The 23,491-nt window shown below is 44.1% G+C and overlaps 1 protein-coding gene across 3 annotated transcripts in view; it reads right to left on the reverse strand.

The window, feature by feature from the left end:
• Positions 1–22,283, reverse strand: part of NGEF (neuronal guanine nucleotide exchange factor) — a 54,357-nt gene extending 32,074 nt beyond the window's left edge. The window contains exons 1-4 of one of the 3 annotated variants that reach the window (XM_069865034.1): positions 22,103–22,283; positions 14,145–14,204; positions 11,004–11,375; positions 7,509–7,620 (exon numbers count right to left, since the gene is read on the reverse strand). In XM_069865034.1, coding sequence (XP_069721135.1) covers positions 7,509–7,620; positions 11,004–11,271 — 380 coding nt within the window. In that variant the 5' untranslated portion in view covers positions 11,272–11,375; positions 14,145–14,204; positions 22,103–22,283. Of the gene's footprint in view, positions 1–7,508; positions 7,621–8,892; positions 9,611–11,003; positions 11,376–14,144; positions 14,205–21,542; positions 21,754–22,102 lie in introns of those variants that run through there. The other 2 variants (XM_069865033.1, XM_069865035.1) reach the window with 2 other exon arrangements.
• Between the last annotated feature and the right edge of the window lie 1,208 nt (positions 22,284–23,491).

The raw sequence follows: 23,491 nt of genomic DNA on the forward strand, positions 1-23,491 counted from the left end.
CAGGTCCAGTCCCGCACTGGGAGGTCAGAAGGACCAGGCAGTGGACAGGAAAAATGAGAGGCTCCCATGAGAGCTGGAGCCTGTTTTGCACTTGGAGAGGAGGAGGAGGAGAGCCTGAGCGCGAGGCTGTGCAGGGAGAAATTGTCACGGGGTAGGTGGTCAGTCCAGTGCCAAAGTGGGTTATCAGCCACGAAACAGCGGGGCCAAGGGGGTTTGGGGAGACAGGTGAGAGAGGGGGCAGCCGAGACCTCACGGAGGGGATAAAGCAGCAGAGACCAGATGAAGCTCGGGCTAACGACTGACGACTTGGTGGCTTCTGCCAGGGCAAGAACACTGTCAAGGGTTTTAGATTTTAGTAAGTGGGTGAGATGCTAAAGTGCTTTTTTCTCAGAAAAGGGGAGGGAGGACATTAACTGTATTGAACCTCTTCGTTATCTCACATTCTGGAAGAGCAGGGATGCTGCTTGCTGTTTTCTAAAGAGAAAGACCAAGAGCAGTGAGGAGTCCTCCCAAGTACACAATGGGAAGTCGACGTGTAAGCTTTTGCTCTCACCGCTAGAATGAATACATACCTAATAATAACTTTTGAGTTAACCTATTAAAAAAGCAAATTTCAGAAATATACATTAAGAGTAGAACAGATTCTAACCCCTCACATTGCTTCACTCTGAAGCATTAAACCTGTCACAAATGGGAATTTCTTATTAGAAAAATCATTTGGGTCATGGTATGAGAAACATTCAAGAATAGAAAGCGTCTCCTGTAACTGTCTGGTAATTTGGTCCTGCCTGTTTTTCTTTTTCCTTCATGTTTTCCTTGGTGTGAGATGAAAAACCTGAAAAATATCACTAAAAGTAAGAATGATAATAAGAATGTTGGAAGCTAAGAAGAGGTGAGTTCACCAGCTGGGGGTGAAATGTCCCCTGTGGCCAGGGGAGGCCACAGCTTGTATTTCTGTCTCTCCCAGGTCTGTTCCACTGTGCAGGGTTACCTATAGGCTACTTTTCCTTTCTTCAGAACTTCTTTTCATTTTTAATCATAACCTGGTCTTCCAAAACTGTTGCTCTTTCTTCCTTTCTAGGCTTATTCTCATACTTCTTGTTGATGTACAGAGAACAACCATAAACAGAACAAATGCCTGAGAAGTGCTTTTTCTTCCAAGTGAGGTGGTGAGAGCGTTCCCAGCAGTGAAAAAATATATAGAGCAAGAAAGAGATATTTTTGTCCTGAAAAAAATTGTTGAGGTGTTACAAAGCTTGCTTTTCTGTTTGGGGACAAAACAGGCTGTCATGAAAAATGAAGGAAGGCAAACAAGCGATTCTCTCCCTCCCAGTGGTCTGGTGGCTGGGATGTTATACTGGTTGTGAGGGATCTAGGTCGGAGTCTTAGTTATGTCATTCCAGGGCAGATTGGTTTCTCCTCTCGGAGCTGCTCCGCTTTCTCTGGTCACTGGGAACGGTGTTTGAACCTGGTGAATGCCTTATTCACCAGATATGACTTTGGGGCAGTCAATCCTGGACTGTTTCTGCTAAGTAGAACAGCTCCAGCATAGCTGCCTCTGTCTACATTCTCCCTGCTTCCACAGCTGTTAGGACTTGTACGGTTTATCTGACCTAGCTGCTCAGTTCCACTTTTCCCTCGACTCCCTGAGGCGGATTTCTACCTCATCTCATTCTTGCTGAGCAAGTTTGGACAGCAAAACTGGTAGAAAATTATTCTTTTTCTATTTTTTTTTTCCTTTTAGCTTTGTGTGAGCCTAAATTGTCTCCCTGCAGGGTGAGCTGAATGCGAGTGCCAGCGCAGCCGAGGTGGCAGGCATGCGGATGGATGGCAGGACCGTGGCAGAGGGTTATTTTGCACAGCTGCAGAACAGCAGGTGCTGGCAAAAGTTCCCACTGCACCTAATCTTAACCACCTGGGTAGGAGTTTGGAGGAAGTTTTCTTTTCTCTCACTGAATTTGACTCGGAGCCTAAGAAGCTTCCCCCCATGTCATCAAAATCAGTAAAATCTCATGATGAGAGATCACTTTTCTGACCAAATTCTCTGTATTTAAGCCTAAATTTCCCTGGTTAAAGGTTAAAGAATGTGACTGCTAGCACAATATACATGTTAAAAATCCTACCCCACGTGCCACGTGCTCTTGTTGGTGACAGAAATTATCTGACACCCTGGCAGACCAAAGCCCAGTTTTGTCTCGGGAATTCTTAGCATCCCCGAGCACACAGGCACTGGAAATGATGCAGTGACACAGAGCAGAACCACGGTTCAGCTCCCTGTGGGCACAGGAGAGCACGTTTGAGCTCGCCTCCCTTCCACAAAGAGGGGTTTATGCTGTTTGCAGAGATCCCAGCTTCACTGTCCTGCTGTTGGAAAAGATTTTAAATATTGGCTGACTTGGTCCGTGGTTGCATTTAAAATGTGATAACTGGTGTGAGTTTATAATTAGTTTATTACAATCGTCTCATCTAAGTTATGTTTGCCGAATGAATTCCCAATCTGTCTTTTCAGGCAGTAGTAATTTTGAAAAAAAATGATTTAATTTGAATTAAGATTTCTAAACTCAAAAAGCAATCCTTAGAATGAATCTGTGCAGAGTTTGATTTCAAATGATGCTGAAATTGATTTTTAAATGTTCTCTTTTAGCAGGTTTTAGAAATTAGACCTCCTCTTCCAGAAACTAAAAAGAGAAGAGGCAGTCCAGCAGATTTTATTAATGAAAAATTCCCTAAACCCTTCTAGTTAGTGGGAGTTTCACGCCAAGAAAGGCCACAAGATGAGGTAAGAAGTGCTGTTTTAATCTGAATTAACCAGATTTGTGAAGTGTGAAGTTCCTAATAGATTTGAATAATGTTATATCTTGACATATCTGTATCAAGGATATTTCCATACTTTAGGTTCGTTCAGGTTCTCTCTGTTCACGTGTGGGTTTTAGCAGTGTTTCGACAATAGGTACGTCTCTGAAATTTTTATTCCTGTTTTTTGACTTTTTAGTAGGAGGTAAGTGGAACTCCTCATCCCTAATATTTTTAGATCCTAAAGGCCTAGACCACATCTGCTCCTGAACCTGCTTAAGCTTTCATCAAAATACCTTAATTATATCTGTTGGGGCTGGCAGCCTTACTGATAACTAAATATGTTCAGAACTTGCTATTATGAGATCCCTCCCTTTAGGTGTTTCAAACCTTTCGAATGCTCATTATCATCAGGGTGACATTCTTACCTACTGACCATCTGCCACAGGCAGGTTATTTTTATATATTAAAAACATTTAACAGTTTCTTTGGCTTAGGAAAACATTACTGGATCCTTTTACAGGAGAACAGAAAACTTGTTCTGTCCCTTGAGAAGCTTTGGTTTCTGTTGAAACACGAGTTGAAATTTGGGGTTTGTCGGGGCTTTGTCTTTGCCACACTTATGAAAATCCACAGAAATTATAGGCCCTTTTTGCACTCTCTGCAATACACGCTAAGTTTATACTTAAGTTTTAGCATCTAAAATCTATGAACGGCTGCTCATGGAGAGAATGTGTGACCTGCTCAGAGCTGAGAGCAACATTTCTTATATTGCAGCTGTCAAAACCTGCCTGGTCCAGTCCTAGGCACTGCAAATAAGGGCCATTTCTGCTGTATCCTCAGTGATCCTTATGCTGGGTCCAGGCAGAACGATGGAGAACGCTACTTAACTGAAAAACAGAGGGAGCAAGATACGAGCATGGAGAGGGAGGGTTCTAATTCTGGACCAGGAGACTGCTATGAAGAGAGGAACTGGACTGCAGCCGAGTGCTTCAGGAAATGGTGAGTTGGAAAAGGCTGTAGAACATATCACCGAAACTAGGAGGAGGGCTAGGAGACTAAGCATCTATGAGAGCCAAAGGGTGAAGAGCCTGGGGAATGGCAGGACACTAAGAGCCACAGGAGGGAAGAGAAAGGAGTAATGTGTCTGGGGAATGATAGACTGAGGAAATCGTGCAGGGATTTACAAGCTGAAACTGGTAGTAAAGGAGCAAAGAAAGAGATTGGTTGAGGACTTGAGGGTCAGGGGATGTCCAAGAGGAGTGGATCGGATTGGGAGAGCTGAAGGGCAAAGCCTAAGACCTTGCTGGATAATGAAGCTGTTACTGGGCTGAAAAACCTGACAATCAGAGACTAGGTGGAATAGGTGGGCAGATTGGGGTTGGGATCTCCATTGGCTGCATGCTGAAAGGATATGTAATTAGCATTGTCATCGCTCACTATGCTGTATGATCCTGTGAAACATGAGATCTTGACAGTAATAACATTTTACTACCTACAGTAGCTCTATTTACCGAAAAGAAAATTTATTAGTTTTTAGAGTTATTCTCCCTGGAAATACTGTTGCTTTCCGAGATTCAGATTGTACAGAAAGAGGGATAGGGGAAAAAAAATCTATCTATCTATCTATCTATCTATTTATTTCTAAAAGAGCAAAAATTATTGTAGCATGAGAAAATATAAAGATTTGGTCAACAGGCTTCAGCACTTGCAAACTGAAGCAGCATTGGCAGGGTAGAGAAGAGGTGACTGTAAGAAATTTATTTCTTAACTAGAAAGAGACTGCTGAGAAGGGTATAGGACCTCTTGCAATACAGGTCCCAGCCTCCCTAGACGCTTTCCCAGCTTTTCTGGTCAAGCCTGGCTATAAAAGCAGTGCCCTCTGCTGCCCAGGACAAACAGTGCTGTGCTGAGGGATGCTAACCCAAATTCACACAAGCATCCTTCAGAGCATTGCTCTATTTTACATGCGTGCTGTTTCTTCCTAATACATGTGTTTGCATTAATTCAAACAAGTTAGATTCCCTCTCGCTGCTGAAGGTGACTGTATTCCCTGTTGTAGTACTTCTATTCTTTGAGCTCTGAACAAACATAATCAAACAATTTTTAGATGATGCCCGTTTCTCTGAATTGGAGGTTTTATAACAAGCCTAAACAAAGGGTTTGCTCTGCGCTGGCAGACCAGTGACCTCGCAGTGAGCTTTGCAATGTGAAATTTCACACTGAATTTCTCTGTCAGTCTATCCACTGCCCCATAATAAAGACCTATCATTTTTGGAATCTGACTCAGTGGGAAATGGTAGGTAAATAATACAGTCATGCCACTGAAATACCTGTCTTGTATTAGAAATGAAGAGAAGTCAACATCCTATTAGCTGCTGATAAAGAGTAATCCCTGATTAGTGAATCTCCTTTCTAGCATTTGAAATGAGTAATTTTCCGGTCTCTATGGGAGCTGCTTTCAGCCAAGGCTGACAGTGCGTCTGGACACCCTGGGTGGATGTTCTTCTGTGATGGGTTTCTATGATCTCAGTCTGCACAACTGCTGCTGCTCTGAAGCTGGGAGGACTGATCACAGTGGGGAAGAGCAGCTTTTGTTAAGTTCCTTACAGGTCTTTGGCTCTGGTTACTCTGGAAAAGAGAAGTTGTGCTGGAAGCTCAGCACTGAAATGTGCAGGGCAAGTCAGCCAAGTTGTTGGGAAGTGGTTCGTCATGCGAATGGTTTGGATCCTTGCATAATGCGGAAGGCTGGGAGGGAGCCACATGATATTGCAGAGAACTCTAAGAGTGCTGAGGGGGAGCTGGGGATCACATAGGAGGAAAGTCATGGGAAAAAACCATTTCAGAATAGCTAGACATAAAAATGCTTTTAAGAAGTACCTTATGGGGGCCAAACAGCAGATTTTGGGACATCACTAATAATGTTTGAGGTCAGGTTGTTTTCAGACATCAGTGTTCTGACATTAATGAACTACTCTACTCTTGTCAGAGCTCTGAATGACATGTAGATTCAAGACATCGATGGCTTTGGAGGAGCCTATGGTGCTTTTTCCTTAATCAGCGTGTTAAAGCCTGTATCTCATGCGAGTACAGTGCAGACAATTCCTTTTTCTGAGCCATTTACTACTTCCCCTGGCTACGTTTACTTCCTGTCCTAAGGTCTGTAGCATGGCTATATGTGAAGTGACATCCCTCCCTGCAAAGAACCCGTTTGTGTCAGACCTGCTGGAGAAGGGATTGTGCCTGCCCAGCCTGTTTTCCCAATAGAGGAGGGAGACGAGTGATTACTGCAAGTAATGGCAATATCCTTAGGCTCCTGCAGGCTTTTCACAATACAAATTTCTAGTGGTGCTCTTATAAATTACAGCTAATCTTTTGGAGAAGGGAAGAGGAGTGCACGGGCTCAGTTTGAGCTGGAGCTCTGGTCTCATGCTCTGTCAAATTTCAAGAGATGTCACTCAGCAGCATCGCCTGCTTTTAGCAGACACGTGACTTAGAACCTGCACTGACCTGTCAAGCTCTGAGCCCAGCAGTGTCTTTGATAAAGCTGGCTCCCAGCACAGGCTCATTGTTTCCAGCTCCAGGGAGAATCAGAATTTGCACATTTCAGAGCTGCCTAAGTGCCGGTGTCAGGATGTCAGCGACTGACAGTGATGATTATGCGGCAAGGAGAAGGTGGCAGATGGGGTTGACATCACAGCAGACTCTAACTGTCTAGTTTCATATGCTCCATTTAATGCCAAAGGGCAATCAATTTTAGCCAGGGCAATTAATTTATTTAAATCCAACTTGACAATTTGGCCAAATTTTTTTTTTGTACTGGAGTCCTCTCTGCAAGGAAAGGTCCCTGGAAATGCACTGTGCATTACACCAGCACAACAGGGCTCAGTAATTAGAGCCACACAGTGCATGAACCTTTAGAGGCCAAGTATTCAGCACTTTCATCTCGATCTTCTACAGTACAAGTAAGGTCTATCTTGTAGTTATACACACAGGAGATGAGGGGCTAGAGAGGGAGTTTGGGACAATATCTTATTCATACATTGGAAAGTGTAAGGCTAGGTAGCTGTTCCTCTCTCTGCCTGGCTGCAGTGGCAAGAGAGCAGGTATGAGGGTAGATTTATGGGGTGTATGTAAATTGGTTGGTTGTGCCATCAGGGTCTTTCACTGGACACAGGTTGTTGAAAGATTTAAGCCAAAAAGGGGCTACCTCACTGAAAACAACAAACAGAAAGTCAGAATACTTTAGAAAGCATATTTGTAGCTACTTCCTCAGCTATAAACTCCTGTCTTCCATGCGGGGTTTTGTAACAGGCTTCAGGAGATCCCTTGTGTTGGGATGTTCCATAAGGCAATGCCTGCAGGCTCTCCTGTCTCTCTCAACAAGCTGCTTAAGGCAATCCACCCACTTTGCTTACACCACTGGGTGATCCTACATCACTTTCCTCTTTTTTCAATCATCCCCACTGTCTTCTTGATCCTCCTTTCTCCTTCACTGTCTTCTCCAAACTCATGCTGATAAGCCCTATCATACCACAATGCTAGTACTATACAATATATATCATTAAGACTGAAAACAGCACTGCAAGTCAGAGTGAGAAGGTGTGGATCAGAGCTATAGCTTAGTCCAGCTGTCACAAAAAGCATTCTTGCACCGCTCCGACTACATTTGTCAGCAGAGGCACCCTCAATACCCTGGGTGTGTGCTTCCTTACCTTTGGATCCATAGTTCATCTAATTTTGTCCTATCGGAGTTTACTGGCGATGGTGATCCCTTATGTGATAAAACGTTCAGAAGCTCTTTGGGTTCATCGTTTTTGAGTGAACCTGTGACATAAAAGAAAGCCAAGAGGGTGTTAAAACAGTAGTTTTCCTAAGTGTCATCCTTACTGTTACTGTTGGTAGTGGTTTGCTTACACCAAGGGCAACAGGAAGACCACAGGCACAAAGGTGGCTGTATTTTTAGCTTGGATTTTCAAAAAGATTGAAATGTCATCGGCTTGCCCAGTGCAAAATTGCACAGCCTTTGTCCCAGCTGCCCACACAATTGAGAAAAGGTGAAGGCAGATAGACGGTATAATTTTTTATGAATATAAGTAGCACTCTCACCACTGAAAATTGGGTCCCAAAATTAGTGATTTTCAGTGCCATCCTCGAAGCAGAGAGGGTTTAGCTGTGTGTGTGCCAATATTTGGTTCCCCAGGTTCCTTCATTCCTGTTCTGCTGTCAGGCACACAGAAGATGTTCAGCTTACTGGATAGATCAAGGCTAGATTTGGGTAAGATGGGAGCTTTACTTTTAATTGCTTCTCCAATTTCCCTCAGATGAACCTCCGATCCTTTCACAGGGAGCTGAAGTCATGTTAAGTCCATGGTTTACTACTGCAGTACTTGGCAGGAGAGGCTGCATCTCACTTTTCAAATGAAACCTCCTGTTGTTTGAGGCCTGTTGATAAATGGCCTTGTTGGTTTTTTATTAGAAATATTTTGGTCGAAGTCATAATTCTGTTCGCATTTCAAACTGGTGACAGCACAGGCAGGTCAATGCTCTGACTGAAGCCGGGTTCTGATGCACCCATTTAATCATTGCTACAGATTTTCAGAGGGAAAGGGTAAAATCCAGACGTTTTTGAACTCCCTAAAACAGTGCCAAAGGGTTATGAAATGCTAGTTTGAGTTATTCTCTTTGCCTTTTAAATAGTTTAAACATTTTGTCCTGTCAGAGGAGATTGCTTAAAAAAACAAACTCCTTTCCAGTTAAAGGAAAGCATCTATTATGTTTTACAGCTCCTAGGCTATAAGCCAGAGCTAGACTGGTGCTATGGGTGTCTATATAAAAAGCCTTGCCTTCTGCTGATTTTACATTGCTTTAAATTATTTTTCTTGCTCTCATTTCTCAAGTCTATTTTTCCCATTTTGAATCCTACTTTATGTTGTCCCCTGTATCGTTCCCTCTCTTCCTCTCTCCTTTCCTCCCCCTCTCCTCCCCCCTAGTCATTCCCTAGAAGATAACCCTAGAACAGGTTAACATTTGAGCTTGAGTCAGACACTTGGATAGCTGCTGTTCAAATGGGTTTGAAGTCAAGATAAAAGAGCTCACCCATCCCTTGTTCCCATGCACGTCACCAGCTGCCGTCAGAAGTCGTTCCTGCTACGAATAGGGCTGGCGTAGAAGCACCCGCTGTCCAGTTTCGGGGAGCGGGTATGGAATCAGTGGAGTAGAGGGAGAGGGTAGAAGAGCTGCTTACACAATCCTAGCTGAATTTAAAAGCTGTAGCTCTGAGCTGGACTGGCTACAGTGATACTGGAGAAAGAGCTGTTGCTCCTAGCCCAGGTCTTGCTGTGGGTGCTGGAGAAAAGGAACGTTCCCAGTGTCTCCTGCTGACCAATTGCAGATATAGAAGAAATAGCCCTGTTCGGAACAGATCCTGTTTTCAGCAGTGGTAACAGAGAGAGGGGAGTGTGGGAGAGAAGTGCAGATCAGCTTCTGTGGATGCTCTCCAGAGCTGCTAAGAGAGAAGCTCTTCTTTTAGCTTGTCCTTCCTCAATGACACTGGCTAGACAGGAGGGAAGTCCTCCTGTGCCCTTGTCCTGATGCCGTGATGCTGCGGATGGATGAAGGAGGTGTGCCCTTCTGTGATGGTCCTGTTGCAGTGACACCAGGAAGGAAGAGGGGAGAGGGCCTCCTCGGCAGCAGTCTGGATGCTGTGATGCTTGGGGAGCAGGAGAGAGGGAGAGGCTCTTCTGTGCTTGCTCTGCAGCAGCGATCTGGGAAGGTGGTGAAAGGACAGTTCTGCTCTGGTCCTGCTGCTGCACTGCCAGGGTGGAGAGCAGCTCTGCTTTGGCAGAGGTTTATCCACAAACCTCGTTGACAACAGTAGCAGAATATTAAACAGGAGCTCTTTGCTCTGCTGCTGTTTGCTTGGAAACTTGGAGAAGGGAGGGAACTTTCCTTCTGTCTGTGCCACAGGGTTGAATGGGCCTTTATAGTGCTGAAATTGCGTGTCTCCCTTGGCGAGGCAGGCAGGAGACACCTATTTTCCTGGAGACATTTCCCAGACCTCCTTTATTTTGAGGTGGATGATGTCTGTTCTTTTTTTTCTTGGAGAACTTTGTCTGTTTTCAGAGGTTGAAGGGTGTGCTTTACAAAGCAATAGCTTTCAGTGGCTTGCATGGCACTCTGAGCTCGATCATGTTGCATCGTTTTGACTCACGCGTCTAGCTGAAGTTCAGAGGCCAGGGCATTGTTTCAGCTAGATTGTAACCTGAAGATAGGTTAAGTGTCTTCACTGCACTTTGTATTTATGAAATTACATTTCTTTCCACACCCGCAAGATGAAGCAATGGGCATTTTCTGTTTTCATAGATCCAAACCTCTCTCATTTGGTGTTTAGATTCAAACCACTTCCATTTTTTTTCTTGCAGCCCTATTTCCAGTGCTTCTGAGTGTGTTGCAGTAGCTTCTTTCCTGGTTCTCGCTTCAGCTCCTCATATCTTTCTCTTGTTTCTGTCACAGACAGCAGCTCAGACAAGGTGCCAGCTCTGTGAAATCCTGGCCTTGCAGTCATGCTCTGTGCTGTTCACACTCAGAGAAAGCCAACTTGTTCTGTTTCTACTGAAGTCATGGCTGAGTGCGTGTGTGTTCTGGATGGTGTTCCTGTTATTTCAGCCTCTTAGTTCAAAGGGAGCTTAGGTGTTTCTTACAGCTGGACTCTATGCAGGGTGGCAGCAACTGTGTTTTCAGAGACGTCTCCCTCCACACTCGTAATGTTCCACTGTGATTTCCACAGGCTTGGTCCCTAAACGTACGGCTCTGGTTTTGCTGACAGTTTCCTCGATACGCTGTTTGGCTTGCCATACAGTTACTGCTTTCGAATATGACCTTTCTATAGGCTAAAGAAGTTCCAGCTTTGTTGACAGCTTTGTGCCTTTCCCTGCTTAAATTATTTTTCTCCTAGAGGGCAGAGGGGTGGCAGATCAGAATCCCACATTTGTTTGGATTCTCCACCGTGAAGCACGTTTTGCATTTCCAAGCTGAGCAAAGAAAGATGCCAGCTTTGCCGTAGGGTAGGGGTGTTCTGTAACGTGCTGACTACTGAGCTGCTTTCTCCTTTCTAATTTTCTACTTTTCCCTTTTCTAATCTCATCAACTCCTACAGTTCCTACTGTGACTGGAAAAGGAAGCGTAATGCTGTTTGGGTCAGTACTCACCTGTAGCACACCCTTTATGCATTGCCTCTCTGGGTGTCTTTCTTTTCTCTCTGTTCGGCAACCTCATGGACCGGTAGTACCTGGAATTTCTTTGAATGGCAATGTAACGTGTGTGCGAGTCCCTCTCATGGGTCTCCAAGTTAGCACCTTCTGACTCATCCTCACCTTCTGAGACCGACCCTGACTCTCTCAGTACCTGCAGAGGAAGGCCCTGCTGGAGCCCACCGGCAGCGAGCCTGCCAGCGGCTTCTCTCCCGTGCCCATCCATGACTTCCAGATCTTGTCTCTATGGCAACTGAGAGGATGGATCGGCAGCAGAGCAGCAGAAGACAGAGAGCCTCCACAGCTCCATCAGCTTTATTTGAATTGGAGCTGGAGACAGACAAACAAAACACAACAAAAGAAGAAAAGAGAGGACAAAGTTCTGGTTAGTCCGGAGGCTACAATGTGTTATCCGTTTAGGATAATGGGGACTCTGCGTGACTTTGTCTGAGCTCATTCAGAGATCACCACCTTACAAGCCTTATTCTAAGGTCCTGAGCTCGTTTTGATGTGCTCACATGACACACTGCATGTTGCTACAGGTGTCACTGGAAAAATGACCGTATTTGCTCAGTTGATGACCACTCCCTTTTGTCACTTGTTAGCACTAGATTACAAGTTGATTTAGAATGGTTACAGCTAATAGCCATGTCCTTGGGTTTGAGGATGAAAATGTTATGGAAGAGAAAGTAAGAGCTGAAGAGAAAGCTCTGTTAATTTGCCTATTATCTGTGTACTTCTCCTCATAAAAGAAGAATTAATGCCTTTCACAGGGCTGGGCGCCTTCTAACACTTAGGAGCAGCACTCACTCCTGCAGTACAGATAAGTGAAGGAAAATCCATAACTGTCTGGAAGTGAAGGTAGAAGAGACAAGATTATGTAGCAGTGGAGAGTGTAGAGGCCTGATTTTGTTTCCCAGAGTTGCCCTTAGGTGCCAGTGTACCTGCTCAGTAACCCAGGGACTTCAGCACTGGGGTCCTGCTGCTCCGTGTGTCCGTACACGGAGTGTGGCAGTGCTTACAAGTGTTTTTAGAAGGTAAAATGCTACAGCAGCAAAACAATAGTTGATCCTTCAGCCTTTGCAAGACTGGGTAAATGTGAACTGATTACTTAAGCATTCGCTGCTGGCTTTGTCTTGTTGAATTCTTCCAGCTGTCAAAGCCTTTCCAAGTACATAATGTGATTTTGTGACTGATGGGGCTAATGTGAACAGTAGAAAGAAATGCTGCATAGGAAATGTGAATATAAAATTGACAGTTCACTGAGAGAAGGACATAAAATAATGCTATGTATTAGTCATTAATGCTGTTTTGAGAAGTTATATGTATCACTGGTTTGCTACATTGCAGCATATCCAATATATAAGATACTCTAGAAGGTAAGTGTCTCGGTTTCTGTTCTGGGTCTTCTGCAATCACTGTATGCCACAAACCTTTTCCTTCCTTGCCCCTATGGTCACTTTATCTGGTCCCGGGGACCTCAGTGATGGCTGGGACATCATCTGTGAATCCTTTGCTTTCCAAAGTTTTTGAGGGCCCTGTGTTTTATCCTTACAAAAGGAAGGTCATTCCCTGAAATCATGAGCTGTGCCCGAGTTGTTCTTCTTCCTGGCTCTACAGATGAGACAGTCTGCTTTCTCCTTTCATAACCTGAACCGCAGCACACAGCTCATACCTGCTAAATTTGGACCCTGACTTCAGTTCTGCCAAGACCTCTGGACAGTTTGGAACTAGTGGTTGCCCTGGGACTGTTTCCAGTGTTACTGGAAGTGTATGAAGGGCCTGTTTGTTGGTTGTGGTGTAAAGTTCGGTTTGTAAATTACTCTGAGGTATAGAGATCCACTAAGCTTGTTTCTGTTTCTATGGCTCAGAGGAACAGCAAAATAAAAACGGCTGCTGTTGGAGACAGCTTGAAAAGAAAGAAGCAGCTATTTCTTCTCCTGTACCTTTCTTATTGCCCCATGACTAAAGCCCCAAAGGCTTCACCCTCACAACTGCGATGGAAGCATTTCTGTTAACTGGACCACAATTGATATTACACCTATAATCCTTCCTAACCCTAAATTCTAACTATTGCTTATTTTATATTTATTTCTTTTCTATAAACTGCTTTATGCCTTGCTGCTTGGGGAGATGAACCTGTAACAATCTCCTCTATATCGAATTTCCTGCATTTTTGAGTGGCCACCCCTTACCATGTTACTCACACTGGGGCAGAGAACAGTCTCTCTTTTGTGGCCTTTGCAGTGCCAATGTAGTTTTCAATGCTTAGCAAATTGCTGATGTTGTTTTCCTGAGAAATGAGTTTTCACGGGAGCTGCTAACCAGTCAGGAGTCATTTCAAAGCCACATAAATCTCCAAAGGAATTATAAAGGGAATATGAAAGTACGTGGATGTCTTTGTCGGGCTTTCACAAAGATACTTAATAGAGAATGAGCCTTCTGCATGGCTAAGTGAAACTCACTCAGCTGCCCTGCCCAAATATATAGCTGTGTTTTCAGTAGCCCCATCAGACCAGTGTAGTTACCATTGCCAGATACAATTTTTTGGTCCGTCAGAAGAACAAGGGCTGTCCAACCTGAGCAGCGTGCCGTTAGGCTGCCAAACTGTCCCTAAGAAACAAGATATTTGTCCAGAAATGAATACAACAGTGAGGGAGAGAATGAATTCCAAGTTTTTGGCTCTAAACAACATATAATTTTTTTACTTTCTTCAGTGAAGAGTTCAAGAACAGATCGTTTCTGAAGGCAATGCTTCTCATTCCAAAAGCCATACCCTAAGAAATTATTGAGAAACCGTTTTCTGATATGTCAATCAAATAGTCCTGGATTTTGCAGTTGCTTTAGTTGTATTAAAAATTCAGGATTAATTTAAAGGATGTATTCAAATTCAGTATTAACTTTTTTTCTGGTGGCAGTCAAGCTATTTAGTGACAGAGGATGAATGATTCAAGCAGGCGTGGACCATAACTATCCCTGTCTGTTTGTAATGAATATTTGGAGGACGTATTCACCTCTGATAGTCACAGGTCTTGCGTTGGGAGTGACCCAGCCCATGTATCCTGAGATCACATGTCTCGCTGCAGCGTCACCACCTACCTGAATGTGCTTTGCAGGCAAGCATATTTCTCTGTAGTTCAAGACAACCAAAGTAGCAGTCTGTAGGGAAAAAGGAGAAAGATGACAACAGTAAAGCAGCAAATGATGCACATACAGCAGCACTAGAGATATGCATTTTGACTCACACATAATTCAGCCTCCAGGAATTTGACTGTAGAGAAACTTTTCTTGCCAATGTAAAAAAAAAAAGAGCAGCTGAATTTGAGGATGTTATGTGAAATGTTAATAAAAATTGTAAAAGGGTCTGAGGTTCCTAGAGCAGTGTGGGCCTGGACACATAGATGCGTGTGGGAAACGGGGATCACTGCTGCTTCTGGGAGAGAGGGACTGGATGTGCTCGCAAGGCATGGTCTGGCTGTGGATGCCCACAACTCGCTGCTGGTCCCTACCGTACAAAGAGAGAGGGCTGGTAGGGATTGAAAGGGTGTCAGATGTACCAAAAAAAGCATCTGTGTTTAACCAGTTAGAGCTAATCAAAGAAAAGAACGTTTTTAGTAGCAGAATCTGCACCCTGAAAGCTGCGATTGCAGCTGTGTAGCCCAAGAGGTGTTTCAAATGGATTTAGTCTGGGCAAAGTTTGATCCAGGAGTCTGGAGCGGGTGGTTTATTCTAACATCAGCTGATCATCTCTCCCTTTCTGTTCATCTCACGCCACGCCAGGAGGGCACAGCTGCTCGAGCTGTGGTGGAGGCAGACTGTGTGTTCTGTCGCTGGGTGCAGCCCAGTGGGCACTGGTAGCAGGAGAGCTGCTGGGGGGCTGGCAGCCCCAGAGAGTCAGGCTGGCTGGCAGCCTCAGCTGCTCTTGAAACAGGAGAGGTGCGAGTGGTGCCTTAGCTGCTGTGAAGAACCACCTCCTTTTCCTTTCCTTACTGAACCTGCTGCTCCACACAGTTGGATGGTTCCCTACACTCAGCCTTCCTTGCAATACAAGGGGTGCAGTAGGATGAGAGCACAGCCTCTGCACCCTGGTGGATCCTGCGCTTTATTCATTTCTTAATTCCCCTTTAAAACCAGCAAGTGCATTGTCTGACTGAAGAGTGTTAAGTACTGTAGTAAGAAAGTAATTACTTCAAGAATGCTTAATGATTTTGAAATGAAAAATGCTCAATTTGCCAACATTTCACAATGTTGTTGCCTGCTCTGGAAGGGTGGTGAAGGTTGCCTAATTAATATTAGAGACAGGCTGAAATCTCCAGCTGTGCAACTCCGAGGTGTTTCGAAGCAGGACATAACAGGTATGAATCCAGCTTGACTGTGTGGTTGTTGTGTCTAGGGACATGCAGTCACAGAAGATGAATTGCCCTTGGCCGATTGCATTACGTATCCCTAGCACCACCAGGGACAAGATAACAGCACTGAAAGACCTGAGTGGCCACACAAAATATGTAAGGATTGTGTCCCACTGGAAGGCAGGCAGGTGCTTTCAGCACAGAGGACAATGAACTCCCACACTGAGTTATTTAGTGGTCTGTTAGTTTTACCACCACCCTATAAATCCAGACATGACTGGATGCTGCTTAAAATCCTCTGTGGCTCAGTGGAAAGGTTTGGGGCTCAATGCAGAAATTGCTGCCCTGGCTGTAGGGGTTTTATGCTGTAGAATGGCATATGTGCTGAAGTTGTTTCAAGTTTAAGCCCTATTATTGACTTATCTTGAAAGTTTTGCACGCTGAGTGTAGGGATGCACCTTTCATGAAAATGGAGCTCTTTTAAGTGAAGATTTTGTTTTCAAGCCCTCATACTTGACATGTCTCCTTTAATATTTCTTTTTAAAACACAATCTGAATGTATGTGCTAATGCCGAATTTGCTGCATCTTATCAATTTCTTTCTAAAACGCTATAATTATTTTGAAAGTCTTGTGCACACTGAAAACAAACCTCTGCTTCCCACCACCATTGGTCCCCATTGCATCGCTGCTCATGTATTAGGCATTGATTTATTTTTTTTTTCCCCCCCTTCTTCCTCTGTTTTAAGTGGAGTGGAATGTCATCTCTGAACTGTTTCACTGTGCATCATAATGAGGCAAAACCAGCTCCATGGGGATGGAGCACAGTCCAAAATCCAGGAGCAGCCCTTACTCATCAGCTGCCGTTCTTGCTCACGTGGGTGCCGATCCCTCAAGGAGTGCCACCCGTGGGTGGACCCTGCTGAAGGCACCGAGGTTCCACACAGGCTCAGGCCTGTGTTTGCATCAGGAGATATTTCTGTCTGAGTCAGGGGAATAGTAACACCCACAGACTCAGCCCTAGGCTCTGGCAGATTCAGCTCTCGGGAAATGTAGCTGTGAGTTCATTTAGCCTCATCGGTGGCTGGAGCTAATGCACGGATCTTAAGCTGGTGTAAGTGAGGCATTCTCGCACATCCCGTTGAGCTACCTGTGCTACAGGAGGACTTACTTCCAGCAGAAGGATGCGTTGGCAGCTGGGCATGGTAATAACACCTTCACCTGAAGCCATGCCTAGATTTATGTTTCATAGAATCACAGAGTGATTTGGTTGGAAAAGACCTTCGAGGTCATTGAGTCCAACTGTACCTGTTCACTACTGAACCAGATCCTTGAGCACTTCATCTGCCCATCCTTTAAATCCCTCCAGGGATGGTGACTCCACCACCTCTCTGGACAGCCCATTTCAGGCCCTGAGAACCTTTTTGAAGAAATTTTTCCTGATGTCTAATTATTCAGTTTCCGTTGTTACTGGTTGTGAAAACCGTCCTTGGAACTGTTAACAATCCCGACCCTTTCTTTTAGGTGGTGGCAAGAGATAGTTAAGCACATGTCCCTGTCCAAAGCAAACATACATGACATTTCACAAAGGAATTTGAACTATTTAGGTGCAAGGCCAAAGTGTTATTTGATTAAGGCGCAAGGGTGGAGAAACCAGGAGGAGCAGGAGAACAGACCAACCAGAAAGTGAGGCATGGGCAGAAGGGAAAGTAGACAAATACATTTTGGGGCTGGCTGAAAGAATATCAAATTGACCCCACACATTTCTGGAAGACAAATGTCTTGTATTTATTCTGTAAACAAGATTGAACTCTCTTAACAAAATCAAACTACAACCACTCTGATTTTGAGATAGTCTTTCAGATGAGAAAGGTAGCAGAATGGTTTTCTTGCCATGATTTAGTGATGGTACCTTATTTATAGCAAGCAAAACTAAGAGAGAATTATGCAGTTTGTTATACACTTGTGACAATAAAACCTTTATGTCTTGCACATATGTTACAGAGAACCTGTTTTAGAAACACTTCAGAGACTAAAAATAAATACATTGGCTACATTTAATGTAGCCTTGAAATCCATGTGCTTTGGAAGCACCATGAGACCAAGCAAATGAGGCTTGGAGAGAGAAACCAGTACATTTAAAACAGCTAAAAATTACTCAAATGGCTTTACTAGACATAAAAATATTTCCAGAATTATGTCTGACATTGTGGGACCTTCTCTGGGTAGAGGTAAGCATACGTGTGTAAACACAAAATGGGTGTATCCTATAAATGCTTGCTTTGGTACGACAGAAAAGGATAAATGCCTTCACACAATTCCCTTTGCATGAAACACGGTGTATTTATAGCAGCTACTCTGTGTTAGTTAACTAATACATATCAATATATACTTGTTGAATAACACTAAATAACTGCAAATTTTTCAGCTGCCAGGATGATTTATCTTTTTGACCGATTACTGATACTTTACGAGTCAAAAATAATGATTAAAAATATGTGTTTTCTTGTATACAACTAGCAATTTTTATGTCTCATGTATGTACTTGTATCTCTGAGTAGCCTGGTCCTTTCATATTGCATTTCACGCTTCATCCCCTGGGTCTTGTGTAGCAGACGTAGCTATGGGCTGTAGCGAAGATGTTCAAGAATTCCCCTTCTGGAGCTGTTCTGCATATGTGTATATGTGCACACATATTTACATAAGTAAACACACGTGCACTCTTCAGCTGTGTAGGGGGGATCAACCTGATTTTTAGAGGGTGCAGAAGTGGAAATCTACAAGCCCTTCTGATTTTCGTTATAAACTCTTGAAACTAATTAAGAAAAAACCTGACCTTATTTTTATTCCTTTCCTTAAATTAGCGCACATGCAACGGTGAAAGTACATCCCTGCTTGAAGATGGTGGGAGAACGTCAAGAAGTCAAAGGTATAAAACTCATCCTGTTCCTCTGACACCACTGACATATCTCTCTAGACTAAATAGAACTCCTGCCTCTAGAGGAAACCCCTTGCCTTTTCCCTGCTGTTTATGAAATATTGTGGTCCCTGATGCTGTTTCATTCCATATTTCTGCTTAGAAGATACTAATGAAATTATTGCTAAGTAGCTGTGGTCTAAAACTCACGAGGTTTTCCAGGCTTATCCCTGGAAGGTGAGCAAATAATTAAAACCCAGATCACTGCATCTCCTAGGCTGGGGGGAGTACACGACTATCAACTCAGGGCTAGGTGCAAACCACAGGACATAGCCTCGGAGCGCGAGATACTAATGTACTATGCAAGTACGCAAGAAAACTCTCAGCAGCCTTCCTGGGGATCTCTCCTCTTTTACAGGTTTGCACATGGAAGCTGTGAGCCCTAGTTGCTTTTTGTTTGTTCTCTTCTGTTTGGTCCATGTGAAGCCTTCCAGCCATTGGAAGAACAGGAAGCAGAAAGTTCATAGTAAAAATTAAACCGCTCAGGTTTAGAAAGTTTAGTTTATGATGAAACGGTTTAGTCAAGGACATAGCACAAGAAATAATATCCTGGGTATAACACCCAAGACATTAAGCAGGCAGGTGAGCAAAAACAGGCAGGTTCAGTAATGCCAGAATACTTAGAGGAGGAAGTTAAAGCCTCCTCCTGCCTTGGTTAAAGCTTTTTGAGGCTTGTTAATAAGCAGACAGGCCCAGTGTCCCCGGGGCAGACAACACCTATGCTGCTCTTGGGGAAAAAGTATAATGATATCCACTTTTATTTCTAGATTTGCTGGTTGTGTATGAGACACTTGTTATGGAAGAAATGAGCATAGGTGGTTGTTTGAGCTGCAGAGAGGTAAGAACTCAAAGGAGTTTTTATTTCAAAGCTTGTATACAGAAGCAGGGAAAGAAGAGGGCTGATTTTGTGGATCAAGGAATAGCAGAGCTCTCAGTTTTTCCTCCTCAGTGGTTATTGGATGGAGGGTCCGAGCAGTGCCTGTTTGGTGAATCTGCTTGCAGATTCATAGCTGCAAGGGAGCCAGAAGTCAATAAGACATCAGAATCCTGTTAGACTGGTTTCTACTGGTTTGAAATGCCAAGCAGGTTTGGAGTGCTGCTGCGCCAGGTCATCCTTGTCAACGGCATCAAGCTAATTTCAGCTGATTTCAAATCTGACATAAGCTGATACTATTCCTATAACATGTTACACTGATTGCAGGTGTCTTTAGTAACTCAGGAAAAATACTTGTTAGACAGTTCTGGAAACTGTGCAGCAAGAAGCATCAACCATGCAAACTTGCCCTCTGGAGGGGCCCTTTCTAGCCCCAGAGGAGGACCCTGGCAGGAGGAGGGGATTTTTTTCGGTCAAGCAAGAGATACACAGTCTCCTCAACCATAACTCTGTAGCTCGCTTTACCCACGTGCTCTGAAAACTGGTAAACCTGGGTTGCAGTTCCCCATCTCTAGGCTGAGAAGGGTATGCTATAGTTTACAAATACTCCCACATTTCTCCCATTGTCTTTTCTTCTGAATTATTTGAACAGGAACTCAGTGTAAATACAAGAGCACGACATAAGATAGCCTGGTGGGCTCAAAAGAGCTCTGGACCATATCGTAATAAAAGAAAAGATTGGTGATTTGGGTATTCTCTCTTTTTTTTGTTATTTTTAATTTGCTATTTCCTTCATTTCTGTCCCCAAGTGAAAAGCAGGTGTTTTGTCTAGATTCCTAGTTCCTCAGTGTCCCTGTGCTCTTCCTAGATTTTATTTGAGCTGACTCTAATTCCTTTTAAGAAGACATTATTGTTTCAGGAATTGCTCCCTTTTGGAACAGCAAAGTTTTGCAGATTGAGCAACTTGCTAGACCTGTTTTTTTCATAGACATCTGCTGCAAAGATGATTTTGGCTAGGAAAGAGAAGGCAAGAGGAGACGAGGTTTCTAGACGGTTTTAGGTTTTACCGAGTCTTGTCAGTTTTTCTTATTTTAGATCTAGTGGGGCTACTTCCATGGGGATCTGCTTGGCAACAAGAAATACTGCCTCCAGGCACTGTTGTGGTAAAAACGATTATATAATTGCCTATAGAAATCATAGAACAAGCTACTTCCAAAAGGAGAATTTGAGTGAAAACCCCAGGCATTGGCCACATACTCAGGGACAGATGATCGTAATTACATAGTTAAAGGATTTTATATTGTCTTGCAAATGTCCTCACCAAATTATGGCAGTGTGAGACAATGGATTTTTGTCTCTGGGTGCCTCTTTTCTGGTAATTGCTGTGGAATTTCACATGTACTCCTGTATTTACAGTTGGTCTTAAAGTGGATTGGTTTATCAGTCCAAATTGGAGCCTGGAGAAAGTCAGATCTGAATAAAATTTCTGTCCGTCTCTTAAAATGAATGTCAGCCAATTAATCCTTTTTGCAAGCACAGCAAAACATTTAAAAATCTTTTTGTTATTCTAGTGCAATTTCCTACTTTCAACTAGATCGGGAAGTGGTAACTCTGCTGTAACTGTTGAATCCGTCACTAGTTTAATATCTCAAGGGCTAGATTTTTCTTAGGAGATCTGAGTCCCTGTTTACTTCGCACATTTAAAAATACATCTAATTGCTGGGATGGAGTTCACAGCTACGCTGGATAACAGCAACTGGTCTCCTGAGAGTGAAAGAAAGATAGTCTAAGGAGAAGGATCAGCCTGGTGTTAGGAGGAAAACAGGCTGTTTTTCTCATTTCCCATCTTTATTTATGTTTTTTTGGGTTTTTTTTTAAGGCAAGGTCACCCATAAACAGTTGCCAGGAAAAAATCACACCGTCCTGCCCCTGGAAAAAGACACACAGTTTGGCTGGGTGGTTTGGGGGATGTTTGCTGTTTAGTTTGTGCCATTAATGCCCGTTCCGAGCAGGCTGGGTCTCCTCTCTGACTAGGCTTCCTCCCCGTGGTGGTTTTCATGCCTGTCAAGCTGTGCCAATGCTGTCTCTCCTCTCTGGTGGCCAGTATTCCACCAGTGTCAGGGCTGTGCTCTGGCTGGGTGGCACAGGACTGCTTCAGCCTGATTTGGCTTGTAAAGTTAAGTTGGTTCTTCCTTGGGCACTGGATTTGTGCCTTTGTTTGTGACCTGAGGTTTCTTCCTTCGATTATTCCTCTTCTAGCATCCCCCCAACCCTGGTCCCAGAATAGGATTTTACTCACCTGACAGTCTGAGGCTGAACCAGTGTCTCATTCTCCATGTGGATGAGGTACATCCAACAAGTCTGGACTAAACTCCCCCAGGTTGGTCAAGATTTGCAACTCGGTTGTGAACCTCGAGGCAGGTAAGTCCTGCAGAAGATCCCTGTCCTTCAGTCCCTGAAACTTCTGTTAGTTCTGCTTGAGAGTGAAGTTTCCCTCAGACTTTGTTTGCTCAGTTTCCAGAGTCACAGCAAACAATTTGAAAGAACAGCTTTCCCTTTACCCAGATAAGTTAGTACAAACATGCCCTGCATGTCCTTTGCACTCCTTGTGCCAAAGGCTTAATGACAGGGCATTGTTAAACCTCCTGCATAAATCTTTTAACAACTGGGTGAAACTTTGGTCCAAATCTGCAAGTCCAAATAAGTGGAAACAACAAATGGTATTTGCTTACGCTTCTAAGGCCCAATGACCGCACGGCTCTTGCTTTACATTACTTACAGCCATTGGAGATTAAAAGACCTAAATGTTGAGGAGTATTTTTAGGTTGACAATCTTTAATGTCGCATGTGTTCACATACCTGGGCATTGGGGCGGATACAGAAGAGCCAGCCTGGTTTTATTTTAAGGCTTTTTGTATCTGTTCATCCAAATGCCTGTTAGAATTTTCACCCTTGAAGTACTTCCATTTCTTGTTCAGGTCGTGCTTACGTTTGCTGTTCTCTCCACTGGGCTCGCTTGCTGTTGTTTGAATGTCCCTTTTCTGCAGGCAGCAGAGCTCCAAAGGAAGACAAGGAAGCCCGTGACTCCTGTAGATACTTAATTCATGGCTGTACTTCAGGGAGAAGCTTTCCCTCATCCTTGGATAACTCACTGGATATTTTTAAGCCTCTAGTTTGAATGATTCTTAACAAAAGCATCACCCTGCCTGCTGAAGTTCATGCTAGTCTTTCCCTTGATTTTTTTCTTGTTGAAGTTCATGGAACTTGCCAAGTGCCTTGGTCATCTCAGAATATGTTAATTGGCAAAAAAAATACCCTATGCCTTTTAAAATCATAGAATGGTTTGGGTTGGGAGGGACCTCAAAGCCCATCCAGTTCCACCCCTGCCCTGGGCAGGGACACCTCCCACTGGATCAGGTGCCCAAGGCCCATTCACCCTGGCCTGGAACCCCTCCAGGGATGGAGCAGCCACAGCTTCCCTGGGCAACCTGGGCCAGGGCCTCCCCACCCTCATTGTGACGAAATTCTTCCTAATGTCTAACCTAAATCTTCCCCCTTGCAATTTAAAGCCATTCCCCCTTGTCCTATCACTCCATGCCCTTGTAAAATGTCCCTCCCCAGCTTTCCTGTAGTCCCCTTCAGGCACTGGAAGGCAGCTCTAAGGTCTCCTTGGACTTATTTCTTCTCCAGGCTGAACAACCCCAGCTCTCTCAGCCTCTCCTCACAGCAGAGGTGCTCCAGCCCTCGGATCATCTTCATGGCCTCCCTGGACCCATTCCAACAGTTCCATACCCTCTTCATGTTGGGGATTCCAGAACTGGACACAATACTCCAGGTGGGGTCTCCAGAGAGCAGAGTGAGCAGCTGTGTGCCCAGCCCAGCCTGTGGAGCTCCAAATGTTCATTGAGTAGAGCTTGGGTTAATACAAGGCTGGTCCTCACCAGTGCCATGTCCCTTTACATCAGCTAGGGGCTTGTCCTGGGCATAGAGGGCTGTTAGCAATTAATCCTGTAATGATTAATCACGGTTGCCATCAGACCTGTGTGCCTGGGGATGTGAGCTAGCAGGACACAGGAATAAGGGATGCACTGGAATTTGGGCTCCTCTCTGTCGCAAGAACTGCTCCAGAGTGAATCTAGCTAGCCTTGTGCTTCAGACTTGCTTATCTGAGTGTCCCAGCCCCGGCAGAGGATGTGAAGCAAGGAACTCCGGTTTTATTGCATTTTCTAGTCATTAAATTGCTCCAGT

Source organism: Phaenicophaeus curvirostris, chromosome 10 (genome assembly GCF_032191515.1).
Source record: "Phaenicophaeus curvirostris isolate KB17595 chromosome 10, BPBGC_Pcur_1.0, whole genome shotgun sequence".
NCBI classification, from domain to species: Eukaryota; Metazoa; Chordata; class Aves; order Cuculiformes; family Cuculidae; genus Phaenicophaeus; species Phaenicophaeus curvirostris.